The following is an 11,256-nucleotide window of genomic DNA, read 5'->3' as shown; positions in this document are numbered from 1 at the left end:
CTCAACCTCATCCAATAATTGTTTATTATTTGAGTAAATTTCTTGCATTTGCATTCCTTTCTGAGACGCATTCTGTACTTTTCTACCCGAGTAAAAGCCGTCTTAGCTTATGAATATGTAGATTCCAAAACAAGCGATGATGAAAAACATCATTTCTCCCTATATGACTATTCACAAATTTGCAATTTGTAAAACTGACATTGACATAACATCATTATTGTATAATTATATGGCTTGTGTTTGTAGCCGATATAACGTGCGCTCTGATTGGCTAATTATGACTGAATTGTAGGGCATTATTCTCCCGCAATTCCCACGGGCCAATTACGGGCTTGCAAAAAAAAAAAAAAAAGCAAAGGTAATTAAAAAGCCATCTAATGAAAAGCGAGCTAGCTCGAGCCGTACTGGGGAATATTGGCCCTTGGTCGCTTTTTGTACGGACCTCGCTGCGCTCGGTCCGTACTGCCACGACCTCGGGCCAATATTCCCCAGTATGGCTCGAGCTAGCTCGGTTAGTAAGAAGTTAGTATTTATCCTATGAATGTTAATGACATGTTGTTAAAACAAGTTTGAGGAATATTTGCATGATCCTCTGATTACAGTATATTGTTATTTGTTATGAGCTAAGACTGACTGAGTACCACCACACAACATTCCTTTTACCTTCATGGTCTTTTCAACAAACCCAGAGAGTTCCATCATTTCATTTTCCAGCCTAGCAATAAGCTCATCCTTTGGAGCACACATGGACTTGAGTTCTTCATACTTCTCTTTGATTTGCAGGTGGGACTTATTCAAGAATTCCAGCTTCATGGCCAAGTTTTCCTATGAAAAGTGTAATAGGAGACTTTTGACTTTATATCAATCTTACTTTTCAAATGATTCTCAAATCTTAAAACCTGAGAATCCTAACACCTCAAACACCCAAAGATGCCCCCAGTTGACAAGTAAATCGTCTGCTGTTAGACAGAGTAAAATCCGTTGAGTCTCACTCTCACTCACCACGTCCCAACCCAGTTCACCAAGTCCTCAAAAACTGACCTTTTCTCTCGCTTTGATGTTACAATGGCTTCTTCAAAATCTCTAAATTTTCTACGATAAAGAAAAAACATTGAGCACATTTAGGGTGTACATTAAATAAAATAAAATTCTAGACTCACAGATGTCTTTAGTTTTAAACTGAGCAGTAAAGCTTTAACATATCACAACAAAACAAACAATTTGTTAGTTTGAAATTAATAAAGAAGTTCCACTCATCCAAGTCTCACCTCTTGTACTGATCCAGAGTCTTTTGACACTGTCCAATCTGGTTCTCCAGTTTTTGATTTTCAGAGGCACATGACTTGTACTTTGATTCCAGAAGTTTTCTAGCCTCCTCCATTGACTGGATTTTTGTCTCATTCTTTTGGTTAAGATCTTCAAGCTGACGACAAGCACTGATTGCTTTTCATTACTTAAACCAAGTTCAGTGACTTTGTCTTCAAGGTCATGTACATTTTTCTGCAACTCTGTCTTCTCACCCTCACTACACTGCGAAACTTGTTCCAAGTATAAACAGCGTACCTCCAAATTTTGATTGACTTGTCGCAACTGTCCACAATTCTTATCTAGTTCCTGATTGGAATGCTCTAACCTTCCAAATTTGTTTTTCATCTGCTCACACACTTGTTCTAGAACATTACATCTGGCTTCCAACTTATGATTGGCAGCTTCAAGCATCTTAACTGGCAATGCATCTTGGAGGGCCAACAAGCTATTTCCCACATTACAAAGTTGTTCATGAATCTTGTTTATTTCACTTTCAAAGTGTGCTGATATGTCTTTAGCTGTCTTGCATGAATCTCACCCATTTTTTCCTTACCACTAGAAGAAAAAATCCAATATACTTATTACAATCTCACAGACAATGACCATTGTCAATAAGTACAGGTAATCACATGATTTTTTAGTGCAAAAATTTCACCTTTGTTGCGCTAGATTCAACTATCTGTACTAAGTTCACTTTTCTGTATACTCTGTTTAATTGATGTGCTCCCTGCTAATCAACATGCTGAAATTTTTGCATGTATATTATTATGAAGGAAACTGAATTTAATATCCACAAGAAAATCCAAGAAAAATTTACTCACTTCACTTGCGATGGTGACATTGTATTCCAACCCACACTACCTGGATATGTAGCACCAGTTGAGGAATCGTTGGGTTGTGAATCTTTGACACCATTCTGGTTTTTCATGGAATGTATGATCTCATCTAAGGTGTCTTGAGTGGGCTGTGCTTGCAATCTCTTTTGAAGCCTATCTAGTTTAGAATGAGCTGGGGTTGAATCGTCCTTAAATCTGTTGTCTCGATTTTTAATGGAAGTTATTTCTTCCACTGATTCCACTTGAATCATCGTGCGACCTTCAGGGTGAGGATTTGCTTGGCTCTTTCCTTCACCTGATGAAGATGAATGCAGTGAAACTACAGATCCACTTCCATCTGAATCTGGATGTCCTGAAGTCTGGTCTTTGCTTCTAGCTGTATCTTTGAATCTCGATCTTTTCATCACGCAAAACAAAGGTTAATTCTTGAGGAACAAACTACACTTAGCAGTTGAGTAAAGTCCAACCAGTTATCGATCGTTGGAAAAACCCCTTGCTTCTAGTCATTTGCAATCGTTCCATACCATCGACAAATTGCTCCTTTAACTTTTTAAATGACTTGTACCATCGATGATTGCTCTCCGTTACCATTATTATTTGACGTACAAAGAACATGTCATAATGGCGTCGATAATTAAACCGTTCGATTTTGCTGCACGCGGAAAGGTACTTCTTAGAACTATTCTCTCCAAGGTACATGTACACAACATGCACACCAACGTTAGTGAATCGACTTCGTTGGCAAAAATTATATTCAGTCCAGTTCGTAAGATTCTATTCCTGCTGTGCAGTCCACATTTGCGTCTTTCCATAGTTCCAGCTGTCTAGAACATTAATTTTTCTTGCAAGAAATTTTGTTCCAGATACAGGTTGACGACATCCACCAGTATTCTAGGTAAGTATAATTCGTTGCTTGCTTGAGTGCTTGTTCGTTTTCTTGACAAGGATTTATGCGCATGACAGCTGACATTTCAATCAAATTAAATTTCCCGCCCCAATTTCCCGCTCTCCGTTCCTCTCTGCTGACTACCACCTTATTATCTCGGAAATTTTCGTGTGTATCATCACCCGACAAATGAAACCCAAATAACCGATAGAGGAAATCCCTTGCTATAGCCTTTTAATTAACGGTTAAAATCAGAAAGCCAAAATACAGCGATAGTATGAACCAGTGAGGTCAACCAGTGGTTTGTTTATTGTACCCAGACCTCCTTAGTCATTCAGACGGACACTTCCATTTACGCTCGCAATGCTTCCCAACTACCTTGCGGAATACCGGAAGGATTCACCAAGGCATTCCTTTAACATTTAGAGTATGGAATAGTTTTACCGAAGTCACTGCTTTGGGTTTAAGGGCAGATCTGATGGGACGTCTACTTGTATCCGCCATATTTCGAGCCACTCGTGTCATTGATTTCGTTCGATTTAAGCACGAAGTATCTCTCAAGGAAAATGAAATAGAAGAAAACTTTATCAAAGGTTGGGGAAAGGGCGGGCAAAGCGTCAACAAAACCAACAATTGTGTACAACTGAAACATAAGCCCTCGGGGATTATTGTGAAGGTAGGATGCACTTGGAGGGAGGGTGTGTGGAAAACGAAGACTGCCTAGAACAAAAATAATTTATCGAATTATAAATTGCATAACACGACTATACTCCCGTTGTTTCCAATGGCTAGAATAAAGCTCCGGAGGGGGAAGGGGGGTTAGGTTAGGGTTATATAGTATATGCCGCTGTGAAGGGTATTGTTTTCAGGCAGTTTACCCTAGAACAGAGTTTATACATTAGAGCGTTTGGGTCTAGAATAGCGTATCATTTTTCCCAAACCATGACCAGTTGGTTGAAGAGTTTATCTAAACTAAGAAAACCAGGAATTGCCACTCAAAAATATAAAAAAATCAAATCGGCAACTTTAAATTTAGGCACCTCGGCCTCAACATTTTCGATTTGGGGAGTTTACCCTAGTATAAAGTAGCAAAAACAGCTGGACTAGCTCTGGCATAGGCTAACGGTTCCAGAGTCCCAGCGGCACATCCCCACCCTGAAATTCTTGAAGTATCCCCCCCACCACTCCCTGGTATAAAGTCATTTTGAAAGGTGCATTACCACAAGGTCTTTGTTTTCCACATAACTAGCCCAGGAAACTATAAGTAACTCACAGGTGAATTAACTTGTCTAAATTAAAACTTTATAGGGAAAAAGGGGCAAAACTTCTCTGAAAAAGCAATAATAATGATAACAATAGGCAGTAGTTATTCATACAGGACCCCAACACCAAACTATATTCATAATTATAATCACTTTATTTAAATCTCAACGTTATTTAGCTGAGCACAATCACGAGTGCTGTGCTAATTGGGGAGACTACAAATCAACTAAAATCAGAACAAATCAAATCAAATGTTGGTTTTTGAGGAGAGGGTAAAACTGAAGAATGTAACCGGGGAAAAACCTCTTGGAGCAGAGTAGAGAACCAACAAACTCAAACCACCTATGGTGTCGAATCAGGGAACCGATCCCAGGCCACACTGTTGGTATTTTAGGCGAATGCTCTCACACTGCGCCAGCCCTGCTACCCTCAAATGTACTTAAGTTAATTCATATCACTAGAGGTAACTGCCACTAGTAGCTCATGTGAGAAGCAGGTGTTTAACATGTTTCTGAAATATACCATTATTGAGTTATCTGGACCCAACAGTACTAGCTACTTTTACATCCCTATTATCACGGTACTAATTGCAAAACCTTGGTGTGAGGTTACTCAAACAAAGTGATTAAATACCAGTTAGGGTCCTAAGATCAGCAACCAAAAGCGTGTGGAAGCTTGTTCAAGTTCATGTGCTAACAGGACACTATTCTGTTTTGTGAAAGCTGTCTGATAGTCTTATTGAACTTACCCAAAATTGGGTTATGAAAAAAGTACCCCCAACTTATGATGACAGCAAATAATTATCCTACTTACAGTCCAACCTGTAGAACCCCAAAAAACCTGACAGTGATCATATCTAAACGCAAATACAAACATTTATTTCCAAGGCCAACAAACACACACATAACTTGAATAAGTATTGCCTGGAGCGTTTAATCCTTCTGAACAGTACATTGATCCCAAAGGGCTGCTCAACACATAGAAATATTACTAAATAACAACCACTTTCCACTCTTCGCCACTACAGTCACCACCTGTGATTCACCATAATGTCAACGACCGAAAAAAACCACAAGAAAATTACAGTTTAACAAAAACTAAATTATTTCAATTAATTTTGGGGATTGTTTTTGTTAATCGAGTAAGTTTCTGTTTTACCAGTAAACTGTAATCCTTACATTTTGCTTGTCTTTTTCTTTTAGTGTCATGAAAGTCGGTCTCTTGCAAGAAATAGAACACTTGCTAGAGAAATTCTGAAGCAAAAACTTGATTTTCTAATCAACGGAAAGGAGAGTGAACTTGCCCAAGCTACTTCAAAGAAAAAGAAAAGGAAAGCAGATTATGCAAGGAAAAGACTACGACGTGAGCAAGCACTGGATAAAGGTGCTGAGTCACCTAATGTGGAAGATGACCTGACAACATTTCACTAAATTAAAAGCATCTTTGACAGTACTTTTATACCATATAATATTTGTGTCCTTGGGGAGAACAATCAAATACCAACTCCATCCATAAAAAGAGGGGAAAAAGCTTATGGTCAAAAGGGCAATCAGATTTTTCATCAATACAAGTCCTGATGTTCAGTCTTCCTTGTGAAAAAAGGTGTTTGCTCCTGGTGTTAATCATTACTGATGATGAGGACGATGATCATTGATTATCGTATAAATAACATTTATTTCTGTAACAAAACTTGAGCTCCCGGACTTGCAATAAGAAAGAGGACATACCAGTAGTCATTTATAAATAGCATGCAGGAATCTAGTCAAAACTTGGCATTCCCAAACCTCTCTTTTGGGTTTTTTAACCAACATTTCACTTTGCTCACAAGTTGTTTACCCTAAGGTACCTCCAACCCTTTTTTCCAGTGGAAAAATGGAGCTGAGCTGTACCAGAGTTCTTGTTCTTTGAAAACTTGGAAAAGAAACCCACCTTTTGGCACATAATTGATTGGAATTAGAGTGGGAAAGCATCACCTTTTATTCATTCACTTTACTATATCGTTTACAAATATTGAAATTCATATAAGAAAAAGTTATGGCTGATTTACATGGTACGGTTTTTTGGTGCACTTGACCAGCTTACAGCTGTATGACAGGCCTATGACATGACTTACATGTATGATTGTCGCAGTGTTTTTAAAACATGTTTTCAAAGGCTACAATGTTTTTTCTGACATACACGACAAACGTCACCAGTTGTAGTCCTCTCGTAAGCTTGTCACATGCGACAAAAACTGTACTGTGTAAATTGGCCCTAAGAGTACAATCTGAATAAAAAAAAACACAATCTTTCTTGGAATGCCTCAGAGATCAGTATCTGAAGCCCATATTAAACAACACATCAACTTGTGCTACACCAGATTTCCTGGTTCATCCTTAGTGTGACCCAGAGGAAGAATGACTAGTATCCCAGATGTCTTTTTGGTATTCTACTCCCAACAGGAATAGGAAAATGGTGCGCTCGGTTGATGAAATACACAATCTTCTTAATGATTGATTCGTAGGTTTTGTTGATTATAATGGAGTGATTTGTGCTTCACAATACTTCATCACCTGTCTCATCACCTTGTGTTTCAATTTCTGATATTTGTTCATCAAGACTCACAGAAGACTACTTATATTTTTATTATTCAAAATGTGATTGTTTTACTGTGATCATTGACTTGAAGAAAGGTCATCAATAAAGTTATTTGTACAATTACGGATTATTAGAGTTTTTTTCGTAATGTAGACTTCACTCATGAAGATCGATGGTGAAACAGTATTTTGGTGGAGAAGGACCCACATTTTTTCATACTTTCAAGAGTTGAAGATTTTATCAAAATACACTAGTTTAATGAGCCCACAAGTGGTACTTGTGATCAGGCATTTTGAGAATTGCCTTTCGAAGTGACCACACAAAAGCAGATTTCAGATTTAACTCACTTTCTTTCATTTATGTTGCACAAAGGCATAATTAATACCAGCAAGGGAGACCTACACATCCACATATTGACTCTCAACAACATCGCATATAACACATCGTCGCCATTTGCTCAAGCACTCGATATGGCTCACATGAGCTTCACTATATTTCTATTTAGCACATGCAAAACCCTTCAACTGGACGCCAAATTTCTCATCCAACACGCAATGAAAGTATAACAAATATGCTTCTCTAAATGCCAAGCCTTGACATCAAGATCTGTCTGCAAACAAAACCAGCACTGCTCAACTCGGCGTGGTGGCTGGAAGATACTGATTACGTCACAATTTCAGTTGATAATATAAAAGGAAATGCAATGCATTAGGGATACTATTCACTCCTCCTCTGGTGCTGACCAAAAGAATAGCCCTGTCATTGTTTCATAAATTCCACAAATAGAGTTTAAAATCTATTTTATTTCCTAATTATTATTAGTTGAATTTCAAACATCTGAGATGGCTTGTTTAATTTAAACATGGCCCAAGCCTCTGCAAGGATCCTGGAACACCAAAAAAGAAAACTGAAATCCCTTAGAAGGACTGAATATTAGAACTATTTATCAGAAACAGAATGGACATCCAAAAGGGTTTTTTTTTTCCAGATCTACTTAGTTCAAAGCTGATTTTCAGCAAAACTGTCATTCTTAAACAACCATGTTCAAATGAACCCATTCCCATTGTTGGTTTTGCATTCAGTCAATACAGCATCGTTGACATTCATTTGCACATCGGGATAAACCATGCCTATTAGAGCACATGGATTGGTTGGTTCAACAAACTATAACAGCTTCCATGAAAAATTCTTTTTGTTGGTAGCCTTGAGGCATCCTATTGCCTGGCACATTTGTCTGTTTCAACTAAGCACTCCCTCACCAGCACTCTTGCATGCATTATGCCTACAAGAAAGAAACCAACAACAAACTTCATTAATTTGAGTAGTGAAATGCATGTCTGGTGACGGTAAGCCCGCACGGCATGCACATTATTACTTCTGTTTGAAACAAAGCAGCAGGAACTTATATTCTTTATTGTCAAAATCTAAAATGACTGTGCAAACAAAAGTACAAAGCAAACTGTTGGCCAAGATTCATTGCTGATGGTATATTTTCTCTTAATATGCATGACAAATTTACTTCCTAGAATTTTGTTGATGATGACATTTTTGCACTTATTATACTTTTTCAAAGCTTTGGACCCCATTGGAAGTTGGTACTCAATGGGTGAACTAGCAATTTAAGGATGGTGCCTACTGTTGTTATTGCACATACGTTATGCATATAATTATCTCCAGATACTCGGATTTCCTGTGGGTAGTGCTTACTAATGCAGGGATATTTTTGCACGGTTTAAATTTATGCGAAAAAAAGCAGAACTTAGCAAGTGCTCTTGGTATCCAAAAAGAACATTGGGGTAACCATGCATTTTTCAGGGATAATTAAGCTTTAATTTGGAAAGGAACGCCATACATTGCTATGTATTTTAAACCTTTTTTTCTAATATTGTTGATTAATTAACTTTGAAAAATGCGTGGTTACCTCCAATTTTCTTTTTGGATTTTAATAACATTTGTTGAGATCTGTTTTTCCCGCACATTCAGTAAACTGCGCAAAAATACCTTTTTAGTAGGCACCGTCCTTAATGCTAGTATGAGTGGCAACCAGTAATTGTTCTGATTTTTTTTTGATAATTGCAAAGCATTCCACTCTGCATAGAGCAACAGTGCATTGGCCTCATAAACAAACTATTTTGAAATATCCACTAAATCTTTCTTTATTTCAAAGGATTACCTCTCACAAAGAAATCGTTGCATCATTAATTATATTATTTCATTTTTCCACAAAGAAGGGTATACAAATGTATACATTGTTCAGTTTCTTTTCAAAAAACTCAATGCTCTATTTCACTCTGACTGGCATGAGTTCATATCAGTCTCCATACATTTCTTTTTTTATGTTTACATGAGACCAGCCCGACAATGAACTCAGAACCGAGACTCTTGTACAACAAATTTCAGACAGGGTTCAGAAATTTCAACTTGTATGCTTTTGGGTCAGTAATATATTTATTAGACAAAAGATACCATTTCAGCCTTTTGGGTCAGTGATGTATTTATCAGGCAACAGATACCATTTCATCCTGGTCTCATGCAAACGGAGGGGAATCCATTTCAAGTTTATTTCTTTTCACCACAGGCATGCAATACCCACATCCAGTTCAGGCTGACTGCCCATTTTTTCTATACCCAAAAAGCTTCTAAAGCCCCGGGTACAGGTTCAAACATTGTTGTAAAACATTTGTTGGATCAACAATGTTAGAACGTGTAACCAAATGTTTATGCAAATTACAAACACCAGGAAAAACATGCAAAAGGCATATTTCACAAGGAAATTGAACATTCCCATTTCTCATTACAGAGAAATGATCGAGTTCCTTAAATTTCAAGGTAAGCTGTTATTTTCCCATATTTGTAGTGGATTGATTTCATTTTGAATTCCCATGTGTTGCGTGACATGATTTGAGCTGTTTTTTAGGCGAAACAATGGGCAACACTTTCGATCTGCCAATGATAATTAAACATTTCAGTTGAAGTTCAGTTTGCTACATGCTTTCCAAGTGAATTTCAAGTATTGGTTTGTTTATTGTGACCAAAATGAAAGAGAATCCAACGGTGAAGTATGTTAAATTTTGTTTTGTGTGACCCTGTTGATGTTAATTCCGGGCACGCATGTCGGAGTTAGGGTTAAAAATAACATGTTTAACTTGAAACTTGAATGTATTCAATTGCTTGATTATTAACATTGGCCATGGCGAAGTCACGGGCCAACGATTAAATGTGTATCGATCGCCTATATTTGTTTACTCTTTTGTTCCTAAATTACACCTCAAGTGTTGTTAAAATAAAGGATACTCTTTTACGGCAAGTTGAGATTCAGTTCTGTTTTTTTTTTGTGTGGAGGTCTAGATCATTTATCAACTGGAGCCAACAGTTCCTACAGTGTACGGATTCCTCGAGATGTTTTCAGATGTGGAGCTTTTACAAGTCCATACATTTTGATCAATGAATCAATGCGCGTAACAGTTTCAAAGAAATTGATCATTTTATTTTAAGAACATATTCGAGGGGAGGAGTAAGACTTTATTTTTGTGCAATTTAGAAATCCAAAAGGGTACTGCAGCAGCAATTAAGAAGCAATAGATCGTCGGAATATTAATTCTTGAATAGCTCAAGGCGCACCTTATCCTGGCCAAGGGGTTTTGGGCTGTGCTTATCTTGGAAGCGGCTTACCTTGGACGTGAAAGTGTTTGTATAAATGTACTCAAGCATTGCCTGCTGCTTGCTCAAGCCATGAACGGCTCCTGTGCATGCATTTGATTTGTTACTATAGCCCAGACTCCTTTTTGCCCTGTCCATTTGCCTGAGAAAAATGGCGAGTGCGAGCAACAAGTCACGTAATACTAAAGAAACAGATTCAGCAAAAGAGTGAATGTGGAGTACACCAGAAGAGAAAACAGCTTCTTACTATTTGCGGTGGTATTGAAATTGCTAAGCAACTCGAAAATTGCATCACTTCAGACAGTGTAAGTTCTGCAACACACTGCAAGTGTTCGTTTACGACGTCACTGGATCAATACTGGATTACATGTGTTTAATAATTTTTCTTCGCTTGTTTGCTTACTCAAGCCATTTTATCTTGTAATGTCACAAATCTTGCCTCACAATTAATTATCCCAAAACAAGACATCAAAATAAATTACATCATCCTTGGACCAGTTGGCCGTGAACTTAGCCGTGAACCATTTATATGAGCATTTGTGTCTTACGTAAGACACACTTGTATAAATGGCCCAGTTCGCGTCTTGTGCAAGCCACGGCTTATTTTCCCTCATATAAACGGCCCTAATGTTACAACGTGTAGCTGGGGCTTAATAAAATGGATGTTTCGAGGGGAGCTTGGAACATACTGTCAACAGGTGAAAAAAAAAAAAAACAATGTTCACT

At 37.8% G+C, this 11,256-nt stretch overlaps 2 protein-coding genes across 3 annotated transcripts in view; one reads left to right on the top strand and one right to left on the bottom strand.

The window, feature by feature from the left end:
- Window positions 1–3,508: 3,508 nt before the first annotated feature.
- LOC138044997 (mitochondrial translation release factor in rescue-like) lies at window positions 3,509–5,723 on the top strand. Its single transcript, XM_068891354.1, has 2 exons — window positions 3,509–3,706; window positions 5,496–5,723. Exons 1-2 carry the CDS (start codon window positions 3,509–3,511, stop codon window positions 5,721–5,723), a joined length of 426 nt encoding a protein of 141 aa, XP_068747455.1.
- A 1,930-nt stretch (window positions 5,724–7,653) lies between these two features.
- LOC138045069 (cyclin-dependent kinase 2-associated protein 1-like) overlaps window positions 7,654–11,256 on the bottom strand; it is a 4,349-nt gene continuing 746 nt past the window's right edge. The window contains exon 3 of one of the 2 annotated variants that reach the window (XM_068891438.1): window positions 7,654–8,152. In XM_068891438.1, the coding sequence (XP_068747539.1) occupies window positions 8,085–8,152 (68 nt within the window). In that variant the 3' untranslated portion in view covers window positions 7,654–8,084. Of the gene's footprint in view, window positions 8,153–8,184; window positions 10,673–11,256 lie in introns of those variants that run through there. The other variant, XM_068891437.1, reaches the window with a different exon arrangement.

Source organism: Montipora capricornis, chromosome 4 (assembly GCF_036669925.1).
Source record: "Montipora capricornis isolate CH-2021 chromosome 4, ASM3666992v2, whole genome shotgun sequence".
NCBI lineage: Eukaryota > Metazoa > Cnidaria > Anthozoa > Scleractinia > Acroporidae > Montipora > Montipora capricornis.
This window is presented reverse-complemented; position numbering and strand designations above follow the sequence as displayed.